General features: G+C 40.8%; 1 protein-coding gene across 1 annotated transcript in view; it reads right to left on the reverse strand.

Annotated features, from left to right (window-relative positions):
• adgrd2 (adhesion G protein-coupled receptor D2) overlaps nucleotides 1–22,142 on the reverse strand; it is a 103,855-nt gene extending 81,713 nt beyond the window's left edge. Inside the window, exons 1-5 of the mRNA XM_061917614.1 lie at nucleotides 22,058–22,142; nucleotides 13,947–14,186; nucleotides 11,074–11,697; nucleotides 7,213–7,335; nucleotides 2,164–2,258 (exon numbers count right to left, since the gene is read on the reverse strand). Of these exons, the coding sequence (XP_061773598.1) occupies nucleotides 2,164–2,258; nucleotides 7,213–7,335; nucleotides 11,074–11,697; nucleotides 13,947–14,186; nucleotides 22,058–22,142 (1,167 nt within the window). The remainder of the gene's footprint in view (nucleotides 1–2,163; nucleotides 2,259–7,212; nucleotides 7,336–11,073; nucleotides 11,698–13,946; nucleotides 14,187–22,057) is intronic.
• Nucleotides 22,143–23,296: the final 1,154 nt, after the last annotated feature.

Below are 23,296 nucleotides of genomic sequence, written 5' to 3' on the forward strand. Positions count from 1 at the left end.
TGTCTGTGTTCGTATCATTAACTTACAATGGCATTCTTTTTGCATTGTTTCAGTTTCACAAATTCCTCAGTAAATTCACCTAAACATCACCGTAGAGTTATCGAGTCTGTTTAGCTGATTAGATAGCTAGCATCCGCAGCTATTGATTCCATGACAACGACTTCTGTTTTGTTTGATCAGCCGTTTTACTGCCGTGTTCCAGACATGGTTTGGAAACAATTAATGTATGTCGGTAAACATTTTCAAAATATTCATCTGTAAATAAGTAATTTCACAACGTTTATATGTGCGGCTTATAGCCCGGTGCGACTGATATATGGAAACAAATGTTCCTAAAATTTGGTGAGTGCAGCTTAAAAGAAAAAAACATTTTTTTTATAGTTAAAGCATTAAAAACATGTTCATGACCTTCTCCAAAAATATTGAGACATAAATATAGCCCTCTAAAGTTGAATTACCGCATTTTGCATATATGATTGACAGGTTTAGCCTACTTAGACACAAACATGTGGAACTCAAATGAAGGAGTGGTATTGTGTTGAGCTTTGTTTGCTAGCTCGCGATTTGCAGCGTGCACAAGATATACAATTGCATGTAGTGTTAGTGGATGTGTTGGGGTGACCTAATCTACTAAGACCGCTTGCCAGTGTAAGGAAACACAATTTTAAATAAAACATTTTTACTAGTAAGGCGTTATCTAATTAACTACTTTTGCATACGATACATCGCTGTTGCCGAAGTGTTTTATGTAATGGAGCACACTACTTTTGATGAGGTTTTATGTCAACATGACAACGTCAGAGGCACATCAAGTTCAATAACTTTTTACTAATGGAAGCAACAAGCAGCACTACACACTAAAATACCAAAAGGAAGAGGCAACATCACACAGCAAACAACACACAACATGCAAGTACACACACCCACACACACTTCTACTACTACTACTACTACTACAACGGAATAATGAACAACAAGACTTATTTAACAGCGGAGAAAAGAGCTACTCTTATTCAGTAATGTCTCTTTCAAGCCATACTTGCCAACCTTGAGACCTCCGATTTCAGGAGGTGGGGGGCGTGGTCGGGGGTGGGGCGGAGGCGTGGTTGGGGGCGTGGTTAAGAGGGGAGGAGTATATTTACATCTACAAATCACCAACTCGAGTATTTCATATATATTTCATATACCAGTATATATATATATATATATATATATGTATGGAATACTTGACCTTCAGTGAATTCTAGCTATATAAATTTATTTTATTATATATATAAATAAAATAAATTGTTGAATTACAGACGGCACCTATCAAATACACAGTAATAAAAACACAGTTGTTCTACTAACTGTACTCTGCTAGCTGGTTACTAAAAAAACAGCACTTATCTTTCACTATTTGAGTAACCTTTGTTCTGCCATTTGCGTACTGGCGAGAGTCACTTGCCGTCAGGTGCGCAACACCACATAAATCGTTGGCCAATCAAAAAGCAACTCCATAACGCTATAGCCAACATTCACCAGGAGATGGCAACAGAAGACATAGACTCACTCTATTACAGACTGTGTTGCCATGGCTGTAACTTCCTCGTTCTTCTGCTTCGTCTCCTTGTGTGTGCAGTTTTTTATTAAAATCTGTAGATGTAGTAACGCGATTGGGCAGGCAAGCTGTTTATATAGTGCGAAAGCGGACGTGAAAACAGGCTGTCCCCACTCAGGTCCGCATGGAGCTGGAGGGGGCGTGGCCTCCAGCTACGCTGAATTTCGGGAGATTTTCGGGAGAAAATTTTTTACGGCAGGTTTTCGGGAGAGGCGCTGAATTTCGGGAGTCTCACGGAAAATCCGGGAGGGTTGGCAAGTATGTTTCAAGGACACACACGGCCCCTTCACTATACAAACTTCGATGGATGAACCCTGTTCAAAAACTAATTAAGTTTGTAAATCGTGGTTAAACTGTATAGATATATTGTATCAAATGTGATCAATATCAGTAACTGCCAATTATCAAATCACCAACACTGGTATCGAATAGTTAGTGAAAAAGCTATATCGGGACATCCCTAATTTAAAGATTTTAACCGTCACCAAGGTTTCTTATGGGTTATTAGAATAAGACGAGGTGTTCATATATTGATTAGTCAATAGGTCCAGTGTGTCATGTACCTGGCTGTTATTGGACAGCTTCATTAGATGGTTCATAAAGGCAGTAGGATGAGCGCTCTGGGAATCACTGATCTGCTTCATCTTCAGGTATCGTTCTGGTCCAAAGACAACTCAGTATCAGTGCATACATGTGTGGCATTAAAGATGCGCCTATTTCATATTTGAAAAAAAAAGAAAATAATCCTCAAAAATTCCAATAATGTTGCTGATTATCTTCTAACAGGATGCTTATATTTGTGTTAAAAAATATATATTTGGAAATGTGTGTGGAAGTACTTTTTGTAATCAGTCCTGATACTTCACACAAAACACTTAATACCTAACAATTGATGTGAACATTTTTAAGTAGCAAAGGCAAACGTTGCAATTGCAACACTTTTGTTTTGGGCACAATCTTTCGTGTGCTAATGTTAAAAGATTCAAAAGGTTTGTATTGTACATGAAAGGCCTATAGTTGGCCAATCTGTTTAAATCCATATTTGCTGAGATAATCCATCCAGCTCACTGGTGTGGCACATTAAGATATTAAAAATGTGCATACATACATACATACATATATATATATATACATATGTATATATATATATATATATATATATATATATATATATATATATATATATATATATATATATATATATCCATCCATTTTCTACCGCTTATTCCCTTTGGGGTCGCAGGGGGGGGCTGGTGCCTATCTCAGCTACATACATACATACATACATATATATATATAGACTGGGGTAGATCCTGCTGAAACCCTATGTATTGAATGAATACAGAATTGTTTTGAATCGAAAAAATATCGTTTTTGAATCGAGAAATGGGTTGAATCGAAAAGAAAATCGATATATTATCGAATAGCGACCCCAATAATCGATATTGAATCGAATATGTATATGTATATATATATATATATATATATATATATATATATATATATATATATATATATATATATATATATATATATATATATATATATGTAGGTGTGGGAAAAAAATCACAAGACTACTTCATCTCTACAGATCTGTTTCATGAGGGGTTCCCTCAATCATCAGGAGATTTTAATGGAAGCATTCACATACAATGGTTTATATAGAGCACAGAGTGGGTGGGTACAGGCAGGCGTAGGGTGTGGTGATTGGCTCATGTGTTACCTAGGAGGTGTTTCCCTCTGTGGCGGCATGTTGAAATGATTTCACTGCGCTTGTTGAGGGATGATAGATCTGGATGATATATAATAAACAGTTTCTCTTTTAAGCATAGGTTGCATCTTTTATTACCACTGTTGTAAGGTGTGCTGGATGCAAGAATTTGCCATGTTATTGAATATTCAACATTATTGTCTTTGAGGTTCCAAATGTGTTTGCTGAGTTCTGTAGAATTCTGCAAAGTCTGGTTTCTAAAGGAGGCGTTGTGATTATTCCATCTTGTTTTGAACGCTCCTTCGGTTAATCCCACGTACGTGTCGGATGTGTTAATGTCCTTACGTATTACCTTTGCTTGGTAAACGACTGATGTCTGTAAGCACCTTCCGTTGAGAGGGCAATCAGGTTTCTTGCGACAGTTACATTCATTATTGGTTTCAGAGTCGTTTAGTCTGGGGGTAGGCAGTCCTTTTGCAATTGCTTTGTTGTGGTTTGAAATGATTTGTTGCATGTTATTCATACAGCTGTAGCTCAATTTAATGTTGTTCTTGTTGAATATTTTTCTTAGGGTGTTGCCTTTGGGGAAGTGTTTGTCGATCAGAGTGAGGAACTTGCGGCCGATGTTGGTTGAGACGTCTTTGCTGAATGGCGGATTGTACCAGATGATGTTGTTTCGTTTTCTGCTCTTTTTTGGTTCGTTTCCTGGAGTGGGTTCATAGGTGAGGGTGAAGTTGTATATATATCTATATATATCTATATAGATATATATATATATTTTAGGGTTGCGAATCTTTGGGTGTCCCATGATTCGATTCAATATCGATTTCTGGGGTCGCGATTCGATAATATATTGATTTTTTCGATTCAATGTGATTCTCGATTCAAAAACTATATTTTTTTTGATTGACACTGTCTGCGTTTCCATTGCAATTTCAATTTCCAATTTCCAATATCTAAAACCTTGTCGAAGTACATTTACTTGTAGGTTTTTGAGGAAACTGGACGTGTTTGTGTTTCCATGGTTTTGGAGCTGTGATTACAATTGCAGCCACTGCTGTTGCTGTGGCAGCGGGTGATTGCTCAAAGGCAACGTGCTTACGTACAGCCGCGGCCAACAATAATGGATTTTTGTGGAAGAATTGTAAATGAGGAATTCACAGAAAATCTGTGGATTCAAGGGTCCTCTGACGTTGTTTGGGCATGCGGGTCTCTCAAGCCTACGGTCCAGTGCCTCCTCGTTCTACTCGGCCGAACGACAAAAAGTGAGACCGAGACCACCCTTGTTGTCCTGCATAGGTGCACCGCCGGTTCGATGTTTAGGTGCCCTGTAAATGCGAAACAAGTGTTTCCATCACACTTTTACGATATTTTGGCGATATTTGAGAGTTTTTTGTCATTACCGGTTTCTTATTGCGATAATTAGGTTTTGCACATTTTTAGTAGTAAAGGACACGCAGCTACTGACATGTTTTCTGCCACTCTCCCCATACAGTAAAAATGTATTTGCTCCAGTAGCCTTTATGGTGACCAATCTACTGCTGCGTTTCATTTGTACTTGTAATTGTTGTGATCCGATGGTCGGATCATCACCATATTGTTATTTTTGTTCCATTTTTATATCACTCTGCGGTTTGACATACTTGGTTCCTGTTTTGTTCGTTTCCATGGTCACTCATTAGTTTCAGCTGCTACTCTCTTTTCCAGCACACCTGTCTTTACTAATCACCACCTGTTTATAAGCCAGCGTTTTCTGTTCACTGATTGTCGGATCTTAGTTTGTTCACATACATCTGTTTATGACTTGTCTCTCACTCTCGTTTTTCGCTAGCTCTCACGCTAAGCTTTATTTTATTCCTAGCTTTCACGCTATTTGTTTTGTGTTTCCTTTTGTGTGCCTTTGTGCTTCGGTTTGTTTGTCCTAGCTTTCCATGCTAGCGCTTTTATTTGCCTTTTCTATTTGTATCAGTGTTTTTGTTCATAGCTCCTTTTTTTTAATAAATCCCTTGGTTCTTACCTTTTTGCTGTGTTCTTGCTGACGCATCCACGGAGGACCGAATCCGGCATTACAATGCCACACAAGCGTAACAGTAATTTGGAATTTCTGAGGTCCTAGTCGGGATTTCAACTGGAACGCTTCTCATGGTCAGATTTCCGACTCGGAGAGTCAGAGCATTCTCACCAGCCAGGAGTACTTTTCGAAGATGGCTGCTCTGGATGTAAACAATGATCTCCTATTCTCAGTGATGGACAAGCTACTTGGAAAATGTAGTAAACTAGGCTACAAGTTACTCTCGATTAAATATAGCTAAGCTCAGGGGAAGCTATCCCTGGAGAACTGTAGCAAGCTACGCAGCAAAAGTAGCTTGCTTCATTAAAGCTACATTTAACAGCATGTCTATCTATGGCCCAAAATGTATAATATCAATGTTAATGTAACTGAGAGTGTACAAATTACTATTAACCATCTGTCATTTAGCTGGGGACACCCTACAACTACCTCTAGGGGTCCCTACACCCCACTGTGTGTATTTATTTAGTTTTCCTTTTCTTTGGCCCACCCATATAATTATTATATAATTATAGTTATTCATTGTCTCTACGTACAGTAAAAAACAGCATCGATTTATATCTTGACAAAAAAACTATTACTTATGTGTTGTTTGGGAAGAGTTGGTAATGGTTATGTGCAGTAAAACTTTTAATGAACTCATCTCATCTTAATGTGTGTTCCTAAATTTGTGTTGGATGTCTTAGATGAAGATAGCAGTTATGATTTTGGTTTACAGAGTAAACAACTAAAAACTAAGGTTCTGGGCAATGTTTTTTCTAAACGCAAAAATTTGTCTAAACATTATTGTGGTTTCCTGCACGTCATCTTCATCACTAAAGGAATCCTCTAATCTGTATGTTTCTTTATTTGAGTGGTCAGCTTGAAGCGTCCCTCTGTCTCCGACTCCCTCATTGTCATGTAACATGAGTGTGTGTTTGTTATGATTTTGCTTGGTTTCGTTGACCCGCCTAATATTGCCTCTGATTTGCCAGTCCGTAATGTCCCTAACCTTAGCCAACTCACCATTCGAACACCAACCAATCATCATGGTTTTTCTCCGTACGTATTGGATGTTCTCAGTCATGCAGGTCTTGTATTTTCTCCACGTAAATCAATTCATGGTAAAAGTACCAAGCGAATGGAAGATGTAGTTAAGCTACGTAGCTTAGCTACATGTAGCTTTTTACTGCCCATCCCTGGCAATATACGATATATTGTTGGGCCTTTGTATATATTACCATCACTGCAGTGTAAACTAAATGTATTTCATGTGGTATACGTCGCTAGCATGAATTGATTAACGTGGACCCCGACTTAAACGAGTTGAAAAACTTATTCGGGTGTTACCATTTAGTGGTCAATTGTACGGAATATGTACTGTGCTGTGCAATCTACTGATAAAAGTCTCAATCAATCAATTAAAGTATTAGCGTCTGTGTTTGAAGGTTGCAGAAAGAGTGCATATTTTCCCATAAATTGTTGATATTCAGACAAGGGAAGCGCAAGAAAAGCTTTCGTGGATGCGGCCAATCTCGATTTACGATCTCTTAATTGGCTTCCAGCTTCCGAAGTAAATGGAACGCAGCCTAAGGCACGTCTATGTAATAATCATGGTGTCTAATTAGCATCTGGACATGGCAAACCGGAGAAGTGGATGGATTATCTGGACAAAGAAGAAGCCCTGAGTGACACACATTTAAACAATTTTGTCAACAATGTCATTTTTGTGTACATAGAAGCATTTTAGAATCTTTTAGTTGTGTAATCTGGGAGCAGAGACAAAGAAAAATTCATATATAGTCAGCCAGTTTACCTGTGGAGTTATCATCAGATGAGAACGTGACTGACCTTTGCTGCTCATGCAGATGAAGGGAAGTGGTTCCGAGCAGTCGGTCAGCCTTATCAGCAGTTGTTGGTCCGCTTGGGTCTGCAGCGTTCTGCAGCCTTGCAGTTCCGTCTGCTGGTGCCTTGCTGCTTAGGCAACATGCACCAGTGAGAGGCAAGGAACAGAGTAACACAATAAATGGGGGGAAAATTGACAATACTGTAGTTAAGAGTGATTCATCAATGAATGATATAAAAAAAACAAGACTTGAAATTGTAATAAAGAGGCTGCTGGAAGTCGTAACAAACTGGATTTCATGCGACTCAGTTAAGCAAAGTGATGTGAACTGAAAAACGCTACTTTTTCGGCGACGACCGAATCCCACCGATTCACGTGGAATTCAACAGTGCCATGTTACGGTACCTGAGTTGCGCGTGACGTCATGTCCAACAATACACAAACGCCATTTCCATATGAATGGGAAATTGTGTTAGATGTAAATATAAACGGAATACAATTATTTGCAGATCCTTTTCAACCCATATTCAATTGAATGCACTACAAATACAAGATATTTGATGTTCAAACTCATACGTTTTATTTATTTTTGCATATAATAATTAATTTAGAATTTTATGGCTGCAACACGTGCCAAAGTAGTTGGGAAAGGGCATGTTCACCACTATGTTACATCACCTTTTCTTTTAACAACACTCAATAAATGTTTGGGAACTGAGAAAACTAATTTTGAAGCTTTGAAAGTGGAATTCTTTCCCATTCTTGTTTTATGTAGAGCTTCAGTCGTTCAACAGTCCGGGGTCTCCGCTGTCGTATTTTATGCTTCATAATGCGCCACACATTTTCGATGGGAGACAGGTCTGGACTGCAGACGGGCCAGGAAACTACCCGCACTCTTTTTTAACAAAGCCACGCTGTTGTGGCACTTGCTAAATGTGGCTTGGCATTGTCTTGCTCAAATAAGCAGGGGCGTCCATGAAATATACGGCGTTTTGATGGCAGCATATGTTGTTCCAAAACCTGTATGTGCCTTTCAGCATTAATACTGCCTTCACAGATGTGTAATTTGCCCATGTCTTGGCCACTAATACACCCCCATACCATCACAGATGCTGGCTTTTGAACTATGCGTAGATAACAGTCTGGATGATTCGCTTCCCCTTTGGTCCGGATGACACAATGTCGAATATTTCCAAAAACAATTTGAAATGTGGACTCATCAGACCACACAACACTTTTCCTCTTTGCATCAGTCCATCTTAGATGATCTTGGGCCCAGAGAAGCCGGCGCTGTTTCTGGATGTTGTTGATAAATGGCTTTTGCTTTGCATAGTAGTGCTTCAACTTGGACTTACAGATGTAGCGACCAACTGTATTTAGTGACAGTGGTTTTCTGAAGTGTTCCTTAGCCCATGCGGTGATATCCTTTGGAAATTGATGTCGTTTTTGCTAGAGTGCCGTTTGAGGGATCGAAGGCCACGCTCATTCAATGGAGGTTTCAGGCCATGCCGCTTATGTGGAGTGATTTCTCCAGATTCTCTAAACCTTTTGATGATATTATGGACCGTAGATAATGAAATTCCTTAAATTTCTTGCAATCGCACTTTGAGAAACGTTGTTATTAAACTGTTTGACTATTTGCTCACGCAGTTGTGGACAAAGGTATGTACCTCGCCCTATCCTTTCTTGTGAAAGACTGAGCATTTTTTGGGATGCTGTTTTTATACCCAATCATGGCACCCACCTGTTCCCAATTAGCCTGCACACCTGTGGGATGTTCCAAATAAGTGTTTGATGACCATTCCTCAACTTTATCAGTATTTATTTCCACCTTTCCTAACTTCTTTCTCATGTGTTGCTGGCATCAAATTCTAAAGTTAATGATTATTTGCAAAAAAAAAATGTTTATCAGTTTGAACATCAAATATGTTGTCTTTGTAGCATATTCAACTGAATATGGGTTGGAAATGATTTGCAAATCATTGTATTCTGTTTATATTTACATCTTACACAATTTCCCAACTCAAATGGAAACAGGGTTTGCATATATACAGATATATATACACACATATATATCCATACACACACACACAAATTATATATATATATATATATAATATATACATACATACATCCACTCATCCATCAATTTTCTACCGCTGATTCCTTTTGGGGCCGCTGGTGCCTATCTCAGCTACAGTCGAACGGAAGGCGGGCTCCACCCTGGACAAGTCGCCAGCTCATCACAGGGCCAACACAGATAGACAGACAACATTCACACTCACATTCACACACTAGGGCCAATTTAGTGTTGCCAATCAACCTATCCCCAGGTGCATGTCTTTGGAGGACGGAGGAAGCCGGAGTACCCGGAGGGAACCCACGCATTTTTAAGGGGAGGACATGCAAACCCCGCACAGAAAGATACCGAGCCCGGGATTGAACCCAGGACTACTCAGGACCTTTGTATTGTGAGGCAGACGCACTAACCCCTCTCCCACTGCGCTGCCCCATTACAATGACATGCCAAGATGTGTGTTAGTATATATATACACACACATATATATATATATATATATATATATATATATATATATAAATATATATATATATATATATATATATATACATATATATATATATATATATATATATATATATATACACTTCTTTCCTCAAAGTACCAACTTAAAAAACACTTGACTCTCCAAGTACCACCATAATGAGCAACATTAAAATACAGTAGCGTTGTAGACTTAAGTATTAATCAAAAACAAGACAGAGGTAGCAGCACAATGTGACAGGGGTTAGTGCATGTGCCTCACAATACAAAGGCCCTGAGTAGTCCTGGGTTCGATCCTGCGCTGGGATTTTGCTGTGTGGAGTTTGCATGTTCTCCCCGTGACTGCGTGGGTTCCCTCCGGGTACTCCGGCTTCCTCCGTCCTCCAAAGACATGCACCTGGGAATAGGTTGATTTGCAACACTAAATTGGCCCTAGTGTGTGAATGTGAGTGTGAATGTTCTCTGTCTATCTGTGTTGGCCCTGCGATGAGGTGGCGACCTTTCCAGGGTGTACACCGCCTTCTGCCCGAATGCAGCTGAGATAGGCTCCAGCGACCCCAGAGGGAATAAGCGGTAGACAATGGATGGATGGATGGAAATTACAATACAATAAGATCAAATAAATCTTAACTAACAATAAAATGTATTAAATAATTAGGTTAAAATAATATAACTAAATTTGAAAATAAATAATTCATAATATTAACTGTATGTTTCTTCAACAAACTGTCAATACAATGCTAGTGTGAATATCAAGGAATGAACTGAACTGGCCACAACACAGAAATAATACAGAAAACAACTGTGTTTTTATTACTGTGTATTTGATAGGTGCCGTCTGAAATTCAACTATTTATTCTATTTATATATGTAATAAAAAAAAATATAGCTAGAATTCACAGAAAGTCAAGTATTTCATACATATATATATATATATATATAATAAAATAAATATGTATAGCTAGATTTCACAGAACGTCAAGTATTTTATACATATATATATATATATATATATATATATATAAAAACATGAAATACTCCAGTTGGTGAATTGTAGATGTAAATATACTCCTCCCCCTCTTAACCACGGCCCGCCCCAACCACGCCCCCAACCACGCCTCCGCTCCATCTTTGACCACGCCCCCCACCCCCCATCGGAGGTCTCAAGGTTGGCAAGTATGAACCAGAGAATAACTTTAACCCAAAATTAGACATATGAAAAAGTTTTCAAGTACATACTTTGTGTACTAGGTATATTCTCACAAAAGTACACCCATGAAAAGAGAAATCAAAGTGCACTTACCTGGGCAAAACAGCAGCGCCTGGACTTCCTTCACCGACGGGTGACTGATCACGTGATCAAGGCTCCAGCTGAAGAGCATGGCCTGACTCACAACCGAGCATCCACTCAGAGCGCGAACATGGCGGCTTTCCAGAGAACTATTCCAAACATTCAAATCGGTGATATTCCCAAAAAAGGGCTCGGTGAAATTCCCTCCAAACGAGTCCTGGTCCTGACCCAAGATGAGGATCCCGTCAGCGTGGATATCCCTGGAAGTGTCCGCGCCCGAGCCCAAGTCCTTTCGATCCCCGTCCACGTAGATGGCCCACAGGCTACTGCTCCAGGTGACGCAGACGTGATGCCACGCCCCGTCGTTGGCGAAAGACGCCTTGTAAGGGAGGTGCTTCCCGTGGACGATGAGGGCCAGCACGATTCGACCCTGCGTGTCCCTCTGGCCCCGCAGCTGGAACTCGTTGGTGAAGACCGGCGCCGCGTAGGAGAAGATGGTGGACACTTCGTTCCAGTCCGGGTCCCACTGAACACGAACGCACACGCTGATGGAGGATAATGCCGGGAAGGACCTGTTGACGCGGGCGAAACCCTCTCTGGACGCTTTGGGGAAGTTCAGAGCCGAGAACTGTACATCTATAAAACAACAAATAAGGTTGAGGTGTGAAATGGCTGCCCGGGTGTCCCAACTTATTCCCTGAGAGGCCAATTTGACTGTTTTCGTTTTCAAATACAATACAATATATAATATTAAAGGCCTACTGAAATGAAATGTTCCTATTTAAACAGGGATAGCAGGTCCATTCTGTGTGTCATACTTGATCATTTTGCGATATTGCCATATTTTTACTGAAAGGATTTAGTAGAGAACATCCACGATAAAGTTCGCAACTTTTGGTGCTGATAAGAAAGCCTTGCCTTTACCGGAAGTCGCAGACGATGACGTCACAAGTGTGAGGGCTCCTCACGTCCTCACATCGTTTTTAATGAGAGCCTCCAGCAGCAAGAGCTATTCGGACCGAGAAAACGACAATTTCCCCAATAATTTGAGCGAGGATGAAAGATTTGTGGATGATGATATTGATAGCGAAGGACTAGAAAAAAATAATAATAAAATAAAATAAAAAGTGACGGCTACGGGCGGCGGCAGTGTGAGCGTTTCAGATGTAATTAGACACATTTACTAGGATCATTCTAGAAGATCCCTTAGCTGCTTATTGTTTTAATAGTGTTTTAGTGAGATTGTAAAGACATACCTTGAAGTCGGATGGCTGCGGTGAACACGCAGTGTCCCAGAGAGAAGCCGAGGAGCCAAGCTTAAAGCTGCCTTTTAAACGGCTACTGCAGGAGGACGAATAATCCAATGATGTCCCCGGTAAGATATATATCACAATTTCCCCATCCAAAAACATGCTGGTTGACGTAGAGAAACATGTTCGTTTGACCGCTCTGTGTTAAAAACAAAGAAACACCGGCTGTGTCTCGGTGCTAAAGACAGCTACAATACACTGCTTTCCACCAACAGCATTGTTCTTTATAGTCTCGATTATTAATTGAACAAATTGCAAAAGATTCAGCAGCACATATGTCCAAATTACTGTGTAATTATGCGATGAAAAGAGACGACTTTTAGCCGTAAGTGGTGCTGAGCTACTATTTCCTCACAGTCCGTGACGTCACGCACACGCGTCATCATTCTGCGACGTTTTCAACAAAAAACTTTGCGGGAAATTTAAAATTGCAATTTAGTAAACTAAAAAGGCCGTATTGGCATGTGTTGCAATGTTAATATTTCATCATTGATATATAAACTATCAGACTGCGTGGTCGGTAGTAGTGGGTTTCAGTAGGCCTTTAAAGCAGCGTTGAACGGGCCCTCGTCCCCTTTGCACCCCGGGGTGGACGCAAATCCGACGGCATGCACAATGCTTGCTAGTGACGTCACGATTTTAAAACAGGCGGTAATACTAAGCATTTGCTAATTATTTTGCAAAGCGAGTTTGACCCGGCAGTAATTCAAGGCAGGCGCATACTATATGCCCTGCGGCAATTCAAAGAAACACAGTAGTTGGGTTTTTTTATAGCATACACAAAACTTGCAATATTTTCTTCCAAAAATATGTTCAAAGTGGAATATTTGATGTGAATTAGTAATTAGAGTGTCCGCCCTGAGATTGGTAGGTTGTGAGTTCAAACCCCGAACGAGTCATACCAAAGACTATAAAAATGGGACCCATTACCTCCCTGCTTAGCACTCAGCATCAAGGGTTGGAATTGGGGGTTAAATCACCAAAAAATTATCCCCAGGCGAGGAAACCACTGCTGCTCACTGCTCCTCTCACCTACCAGGGTGTGATCAAGGGTGATGGGTCCAATGCAGAGAATAATTACACCACACCTAGAGTGTGTGTGTGACAATCATTGGAACTTTAACTTTAACTTAAGAATTTGAAGCCTTAAATAGGTCAATAAATCATAACAACATTGATTTTGATTCATTATTATTTTTTAACAATGAGAGTTAAAAACTAATAAAAATCAGACCAAAGGTTTCACCACTCTAAAAAAAGTGTTCAAAATAAGTCACATATCCATTTATATTATTTTTATATTTAACATTTCAATCCCTAGATCTATTTGTTGATTAGAAATTGTTGTTATTTTTTGGGCAATTACATTTTTAGAGTAAAAAAAGGCCTGCATACCATATTTGTCTTATCGGTGTAAATATTACAACATTTTCTCATTACATTACATCAGTTTGCTCTTTGATTCCACTTTTTAATGTTTTTTTTGGTGATAATTTAAAAAATTGTGTCGCATGCCGTCAAAAATGTAGCTGCAAATTGCCCCCCGGCCCTGGTCTACCGAGTCACTTCACTTACATTGCTTGGAGAGGGGCACGGGCTTGGAGGCCACCTGGGAGGTACTGTTGATCCAGACCGGCGATTGGAGTCGAGCCTGACGCAGCAAGTCCAAGGCCCCCTCCCGGACCTCCAACTGGTCCAGGGTGGAAAGTGAGCTGAACTGACCTCTGCAGGAACTCTCAGCTCGGAAGATGTCCACCGAGTCATTGACCAGCACCAGGGCCCACTGCGACGTCAAATGGACGAATCTGGAGTGTCCTGGAAAAAGTCACAGATGGTTGGTTTCCTCACAAAAATGTTGGGGAAGTAAGGAGAGAAGTCAAAGGTTTGGATTTAAAGTTGTTACCGCTAGAGAAGGAAATATGCTGTCACGTCACATCGCCATTTGTATAGAGCTGCCCCCGCGTTTATTCATCTAATTTTCTATCCGTAATTTTTATTTATTTATCTATGTATTTATCTATTTTTTTTCTTTTATTTATTTTTTTTTTTTTATTGTTTCATTTTTTTCATTGAATTTTTTTTTAATTAAATTAAATCGTGCTTACGCACCAAACAGCAGTTCAGAATACCCACCCTTTTTGGGTACACTCGAGGGAGTACTGGAAAGTGCTCCTCCGGGTGATTCCCTTGTCCTACTGGGAGACTTCAACGCTCATGTTGGCAACGACAGTGAAACCTGGAGAGGCGTGATTGGGAAGAATGGTCGCCCGGATCTAAACCCGAGTGGTGTTTTGTTATTGGACTTTTGTGCTCGTCACAGTTTGTCGATAACAAACACCATGTTCAAACATAAGGGTGTCCATATGTGCACTTGGCACCAGGACACCCTAGGCCGCAGTTCCATGATCGACTTTGTAGTTGTGTCATCGGATTTGTGGCCTTATGTTTTGGACACTCGGGTGAAGAGAGGGGCGGAGCTTTCTACCGATCACCACCTGGTGGTGAGTTGGCTGCGATGGTGGGGGAGGATGCCGGACAGACCTGGCAGGCCCAAGCGCATTGTGAGGGTCTGCTGGGAACGTCTGGCAGAGTCTCCTGTCAGAGAGAGTTTCAATTCACACCTCCGGGAGAACTTTGAACATGTCACGAGGGAGGTGCGGGACATTGAGTCCGAGTGGACCATGTTCCGAACCTCTATTGTCGAGGCGGCTGATTGGAGCTGTGGCCGCAAGGTTGTTGGTGCCTGTCGTGGCGGTAATCCCAGAACCCGTTGGTGGACACCAGCAGTGAGGGATGCCGTCAAGCTGAAGAAGGAGTCCTATCGGGTTCTTTTGGCTCATAGGACTCCGGAGGCAGTGGACGGGTACCGACGGGCCAAGCGGTGTGCAGCTTTAGCGGTCGCGGAGGCAAAAACTCGGACATGGGAAGAGTTCGGGGAAGCCATGGAAAACGACTTCCGGACGGCTTCGAAGCGATTCTGGACCACCATTAGGCGCCTCAGGAAGGGGAAGCAGTGCACTATCAACACCGTGTATGGTGCGGATGGTGTTCTGCTGACTTCGACTGCGGATGTTGTGGATCGGTGGAGGGAATACTTCGAAGACCTCCTCAATCCCACCAACACGTCTTTCTTTGAGGAAGCGGTGCCTGGGGAATCTGTAGTGGACTCTCCTATTTCTGGGGCTGAGGTCGCTGAGGTAGTTAAAAAGCTCCTCGGCGGCAAGGCCCCGGGGGTGGATGAGATCCGCCCGGAGTTCCTTAAGGCTCTGGATGCTGTGGGGCTGTCTTGGTTGACAAGACTCTGCAGCATCGCGTGGACATCGGGGGCGGTACCTCTGGATTGGCAGACCGGGGTGGTGGTCCCTCTCTTTAAGAAGGGGGACCGGAGGGTGTGTTCCAACTATCGTGGGATCACACTCCTCAGCCTTCCCGGTAAGGTTTATTCAGGTGTACTGGAGAGGAGGCTTCGCCGGATAGTCGAACCTCGGATTCAGGAGGAACAGTGTGGTTTTCGTCCTGGTCGTGGAACTGTGGACCAGCTCTATACTCTCGGCAGGGTTCTTGAGGGTGCATGGGAGTTTGCCCAACCAGTCTACATGTGCTTTGTGGACTTGGAGAAGGCCTTCGACCGTGTCCCTCGGGAAGTCCTGTGGGGAGTGCTCAGAGAGTATGGGGTATCGGAATGTCTTATTGTGGCAGTCCGCTCCCTGTATGATCAGTGTCAGAGCTTGGTCCGCATTGCTGGCAGTAAGTCGGACACGTTTCCAGTGAAGGTTGGACTCCGCCAAGCCTGTCCTTTGTCACCGATTCTGTTCATAACTTTTATGGACAGAATTTCTAGGCGCAGTCAAGGCGTTGAGGGGTTCCGGTTTGGTGGCCACGGGATTAGGTCTCTGCTTTTTGCAGATGATGTAGTCCTGATGGCTTCATCTGGCCGGGATCTTCAGCTCTCACTGGATCGGTTCGCAGCCGAGTGTGAAGCGACCGGAATGAGAATCAGCACCTCCAAGTCCGAGTCCATGGTTCTCGCCCGGAAAAGGGTGGAGTGCCATCTCCGGGTTGGGGAGGAGACCGTGCCCCAAGTGGAGGAGTTCAAGTACCTAGGAGTCTTGTTCACGAGTGGGGGAAGAGTGGATCGTGAGATCGACAGGCGGATCGGTGCGGCGTCTTCAGTAATGCGGACGTTGTATCGATCCGTTGTGGTGAAGAAGGAGCTGAGCCGGAAGGCAAAGCTCTCAATTTACCGGTCGATCTACGTTCCCATCCTCACCTATGGTCATGAGCTTTGGGTCATGACCGAAAGGATAAGATCACGGGTACAAGCGGCCGAAATGAGTTTCCTCCGCCGGGTGGCGGGGCTCTCCCTTAGAGATAGGGTGAGAAGCTCTGCCATCCGGGAGGAGCTCAACGTAAAGCCGCTGCTCCTCCACATCGAGAGGAGCCAGATGAGGTGGTTCGGGCATCTGGTCAGGATGCCACCCGAACGCCTCCCTAGGGATGTGTTTAGGGCACGTCCAGCTGGTAGGATGCCACGGGGAAGACCCAGGACACGTTGGAAAGACTATGTCTCCCGGCTGGCCTGGGAACGCCTCGGGATCCCCCGGGAAGAGCTAGACGAAGTGGCTGGAGATAGGGAAATCTGGGCTTCCCTGCTTAGGCTGCTGCCCCCGCGAGCCGACCTCGGATAAGCGGAAGATGATGGATGGATGGATGGAAATTAAATCGTTTTATCATTTTTTTACTTTCGCCCCTCATGTTTTTATTTTTCATTGAATCTGTTTTAATTTGATATAATTTTAATATAATATAATTTGTTCACAGTCGTCCCTCATTTATTTATTTATTTAAATAAAAACATGTATTTCCTTTTTTTTTTACAGTCCACCATTTTTACAGCATCCCACGTTTATTAATGTATTCATTTTAATTAAAACATTTTTTTTTTACAGTCGACCATTTTTTAGAGCATCCCACATTCATTTTTAAATGTATTTTTTAAACATTTGATTTAATTATTTTGTCATCAACCATTTTATGCAGTTGTCCTTCTTTTAGTTAATGATTTATATTTTTTATTTAATAACATTTTTTATAGTACACCATTTTTTAGAGAATTCTGGCATTATTTTTTATTATTTATTTGATTATATTTTTTTGATTAAATGTTACTTTTTTTTACAGTGAATCATTTTTTAGAGCATCCCATGTTCATTATTTTATGTATTTTATTTCATTTTTTAAAACCAATTAAATTTTTTTATAGTCCACTTTTTTTTAGCAGTCATCCTTTGTTTATTTATAAAAAAATTTATACATTTCATTTATATATATTTTTTCTAATAATCCGTTTTTTACAGTCGTCCCTTGTTTATGGTGGTTCATAGGATTCTTATTAAGACATCTAATATTTTCATAGTTTTTTTTACAAATATTTTAAAATCGGCAACAGAGGAAAGTCACCATATTGTGTAATCTTCTGTCACTTGCAGTTCTCTACCAAAATAACACTAAATTAGTCATCTTAATCCCGACTTTAATCCTGTTCAAAAATGACTGTGCTAAAATATATTTAAAAAATAAATATAAATATATTAAATGACAATAAAATAAATCAATTCAATACAAATAACAAATTATTAAAAAAAAAATGTGTTAATTAATTGTTATTGATATTTTTTTAAATAAATCATTTAGAATATGAACTGTAGTTTTCTAATAATAGTCAATAAAATTAAAGTGCAAATGAAAATACGGCTTCACCACTTTAGTATTTGCACTTAAAGGTCTACTGAAATGAGATTTTCTTATTTAAACGGGGATAGCAGGTCCATTCTATGTGTCACATTTGATCATTTCGCAATATTGCCATATTTTTGCTGAATGGATTTAGTAGAGAACATCCACGATAAAGTTCGCAACTTTTAGACGATGACGTCACCCGTGTGAGGGCTCTGTCACGCCAAATTTCTTCCCCCCCACAAAAACCTGCCCCCCGGAAGACATTTGGCGTGACAGCCCCTCTAATGCCTGAAGGACCCCAATGAGGGCGTGAACCCTTTGAGACACTAGTGATTTAGGGCTATATAAGTAAACATTGATATTTAGGGCTATATAAGTAAACATTGATTGATTGATAATACCAAGTTATATGACTTTTATGGGTTACAGCTGCAAAATTAGCGAAGTAAAAATAGCTTGAAAGGTTAGCATGCTGGAATGCTAATATTTTTACCTCACCGTTATTTTTCACCAATGACAATCAGGAAATTATGATGCTTTTAAAACAGGCAGCTGTTTGGGCTGCTTTAAGCAAGCTATATGACTCTTATGGGTTACAGCTGCAAAATTTGCGAAGCAAAAATAGCTTGAAAGGTTAGCATGCTGGAATGCTAGTATTTTTTCCTCACCGTTATTTTTCACCAATGACAATCAGCCAATTATAATGCTTTTAAAACAGGCAGTTGTTTGGGCTGCTTTAAGCAAGTTAAATGACTCTTATGGGTTACAGCTGCAAAATTAGCGAAGCAAAAATAGCTTGAAAGGTTAGCATGTTGGAATGCTGATATTTTTTCCTCACCGTTATTTTTCAACAATGACAATCAGCCAAATATAATGCTTTTAAAACAGACAGCTGTGTGGGCTGCTTTAAGGTCCTTCCAACCTCATTGGGGTCCTTCAGGCATTAGAGGGGCTGTCACGCCAAATGTCTTCCGGGGGGGAAGGTTTTTGTAGCGGGGAAGAAATTTGGCGTGACAGCTCCTCACATCCTCACATTGTTTTTAATGGGAGCCTTCAACAAAAAGAGCTATTCGGACCGAGAAAACGACAATTTCCCCATTAATTTGAGCGAGGATTGAAAGATTCGTGTTTGAGGATATTGATAGCGACAGACTAGAAAAAAAAAAAAAAAACGCGATTGCATTGGGACGTATTCAGATGTTTTTACCAGGATAATTATGTGAAATCCCTTATCTTTCTATTGTGTTGCTAGTGTTTTAGTGAGTTTAATAGTACCTGATAGTCGGAAGGGTGTGTCCACGGGTGTCTTGGGGCTAGTGTCTGATAGAAGTCGACGGCAGCTGTATGGACGGCACAAGCTCAGCTGATCTACGGTAAGTGGCGACCTTTTACCACAATTTTCTCACCAAAAACTGCTGGTTGACATTTGGTCGGGATCCAGGTTCGCTTGACCGCTCTGATTCAGAGTAAAGCTTCACCTCCGGGAATTTTAAACAAGGAATCACCGTGTGTTTGCGTGGCTAGAGGCTAAAGCTTCTCAACTCCATCTTTCTACTTTGACTTCTCCATTATTAATTGAACAAATTGCAAAATAATCAGCAACACAGATGTCCAAAATACTGTTTAATTATGTGGTTAAAACAGACGACTTTTAGCTGTGTGTGTGTGCGCAGCGCTAATATTTCGTAACAGTCCGTGACGTCACGTATACACGTCATCATTCCGCAAAGTTTTCAACAAGAAACTCCCGGAAAATTTAAAATTGCAGTTTAGTAAACTAAAAAGGCGGTATTGGCATGTGTTGCAATGTTAACATTTCATCATTGATATATAAACTATCAGACTGCGTGGTCGGTAGTAGTGGGTTTCAGTAGGCCTTTAAGAAACTTCTCTATGACATTTGCTCCGGGCTTCTTCTGTTCGTTTGATGCTGTCATTAGTGCCACTAGTGTTGGAAAGGTGTATTACAACTTTGTACCGCTGTGGCTGAGAAACACATATCGGCTCTTGGCCCAAATACGGTTAAGAAACACTTTAGTAAACAATGGCGAGTGACATGATCTACACTTACTTATCAGAGAGGAAAATAATAATAATTTTGAAACGATGCACAATGTTATTTTACATATTGCTCCCAAACCGGAGGAGAGGTTGGCGAAGGTGGACATGTGAGACTTGTGAACGACGACAAGGAGGAAGGAACACCTTCAAATTACGTAGACGAAAATGTCGACCAATCGCAGTTTTGCGATTTGCGATGCCATTGACGCAAAGCTGAAGTTCTTTGAAGGTACATAAAAAAGGGGAGGAGCCAGCCGCCATTAGTCACGTAAGATCTGTGAAGTCAGAACATATTGCACGTTTAAAGGGGAACTGCCCTTTTTTTTTAATTGCCTATCATTCACAATCCTTATGTAAGACAAGAACAGATTTTTTTCTTTTTTTTGCATTCTAAACCATAAATAAACATCACTAAAAGTCAGCTAACAAGTTTACCAATGAGAGTTGCTCTATTATGCCTATGAAGCCCTCTCAAAAACATCCAAAAAACCTACATCAATGTTTATATATAAGGACAGCACACACCCTGGCTTCCACCTGTTCGACTTGCAACCATCAGGCAGGCGCAACAGGTGCATCAGAGCCAGAACAAACAGGCTCAGAGACAGCTTCTTTCCCAAAGCTGTCACCATGTTGAATTTTAACTTATAATAATAATAATTCACCCCTATACAATATCATGCCCTAATACCCTAATGTGCAATAGTACCCTTCGAGTGCAATACGTCCGACACTGATTGTTATTCATTACTTCGGTACTCTTGTCTTGTTCTGTATATTGTACAGTATTTTGTATTTCTATAGTGTTTCGTATATTGTACAGGATTGCTTATTGTTTTTGTTGGATAGTAGTCTGTTTATTTCAATTGTTAGTTTTTCCTTTTTACCTCTTATGTCATTTATTTCACCCCATATTTGTTCCCACTACCGCACCTTGAGTTGGAGTCTTTAATCTTGTTATATGCAAATATAATGACAATAAAGTTCATTCTATTATATATGCACGCTGTAAGTATATTTGCAATGTAGTATCTATCTGTCACATTCAAAATAACGTGTAATATTGACGTATTTTGGTCATTTGAATCACATGGCGGCGTTTTCATTTCACAGACGCATCACAATGTTCACTATTTCACTATTTCCACTATTTTATATTGTTTTTATATTGGTTTTGTATGTATTTATTTATTAAAATTTTTTGTTTTTATTCAGTCATTGGTGGAGCTCAGGATAGTATTTGAATGTTGTTTTTATTACTGTTAAATAAATAATAAATAAATGGGTTGTACTTGTATAGCGCTTTTCTACCTTCAAGGTACTCAAAGCGCTTTGACACTACTTCCACATTTACCCATTCACACACACATTCACACACTGATGGCGGGAGCTGCCGTGCAAGGCGCCAACCAGCACCCATCAGGAGCAAGGGTGAAGTGTCTTGCTCAGGACACAACGGACGTGACGAGGTTGGTACTACGTGGAAATTGAACCAGGGACCCTCGGCCACGCCGTCCCAAATATATATATATATAGAGAGAGATTTACTGTAATCATTATATAAAAAAAAATAAAAATTTGACTAATGTTTAACATTTTAGTGACTGAGACCGTCTACGGTCCCCTAAGGATTAAAAAAAAAAAAAAATCCATATATTTTGTTATGGTTTGAAAATACAATATCAAAATGGCCCCCGCATGCTTAAATTTTTCCGTGTGTGGCCCTCTGTGGAAAAAGTTTGGACACCCCTGGTCTAAGGTATTGTGTGTGAATAATTTAACTTAATGAGGAGGTGACAGGGACTTTTCAGAGTTATATCCTCCAACATCTAAACGGCAGTCTTCATTCCTGCCAGAGTCCATGAGTCTTTCGGCGCTTCCTCTACCGTCGCCGTCGTCTGTTTCTTCCTCTTCCTCTTCTTCTTCCTCCTCCGCTTCCTCTTCGCGTTGCTCCTTGCTGTTGTGCAGCATTTTGGAAACATCTTGTTTAAATGTGCTATATAAATAAAGTGGATTGGATTTTTCGTCTTATGTAAGGACTGTGAATGATAGGCAACATTGCAAAAAATAGAGCAGTTTCCCTTCAAGCAATAAAATGTGAACTTGGCATGACGGTCTGAAATTGTGACGGTAGCATAAAGTGATGTTTGCTTACCATGCGCGTCTGCCATTCTGTCAGCCCCAACATGTGTCGGCTCGCTCTCACACACCACCTACAGGAAACAGTCAAGTACTTTATTTTTACGTATTACTGCGCCTCGTGTTTCACCAAGCTAATCGGCTACACGGAAATCAAAGGTAGGCGGGAGCTGGTTATGACAAGTAATACGTTAAAAACATACAAATTATAAGAGTTTGTATGTTATTAACATACAGTGGGGCAAAAAAGTATTTAGTCAGCCACCGATTGTGCAAGTTCTCCCTCTTAAAATGATGACAGAGGTCTGTAATTTTCATCATAGCTACACTTCAACTGTGAAAAAAAATCCAGGAATTCACATTGTAGGAATTTTAAAGAATTTATTTGTAAATTATGGTGGAAAATAACTATTTGGTCACTTCAAACAAGGAAGATCTCTGGCTCTCACAGACCTGTAACTTCTTCTTTAAGAAGTTCTTCTGTCCTCCACTCGTTACCTGTATTAATGGCACTTGTTTGAACTCATTATCTGTATAAAAGACAGCTGTCCACAGCCACAAACAGTCAGACTCCAAACTAAACTATGGCCAAGACCAAAGAGCTGTCGAAGGACACCAGGAAAATAATTGTAGACCTGCACCAGACTGGGAAGTGTGATCTCATCCCATGGGGTCAAAATGATCATGAGAACAAAAATCCCAGAACCACACGGGGGGACCTGGTGAATGACCTGCAGAGAGCTGGGACCAAAGTAACAAAGGTTACCATCAGTAACACACTACGCCGACAGGGAAACAAATCCTGCAGTGCCAGACGTGTCCCCCTGCTTAAGCCAGTGAATGTCCAGGCCCGTCTGAAGTTTGCCAGGAAGCACATGGATGATACAGCAGAGGATTGGGAGAATGTCATGTGGTCAGATGAAACCAAAATAGAACTTTTTGGTATAAACTCAACTCATCGTGTTTGGAGGAAGAACAATACTGAG

This window comes from Nerophis ophidion, linkage group LG01, assembly GCF_033978795.1.
Source record: "Nerophis ophidion isolate RoL-2023_Sa linkage group LG01, RoL_Noph_v1.0, whole genome shotgun sequence".
In the NCBI taxonomy this organism is placed as follows: domain Eukaryota; kingdom Metazoa; phylum Chordata; class Actinopteri; order Syngnathiformes; family Syngnathidae; genus Nerophis; species Nerophis ophidion.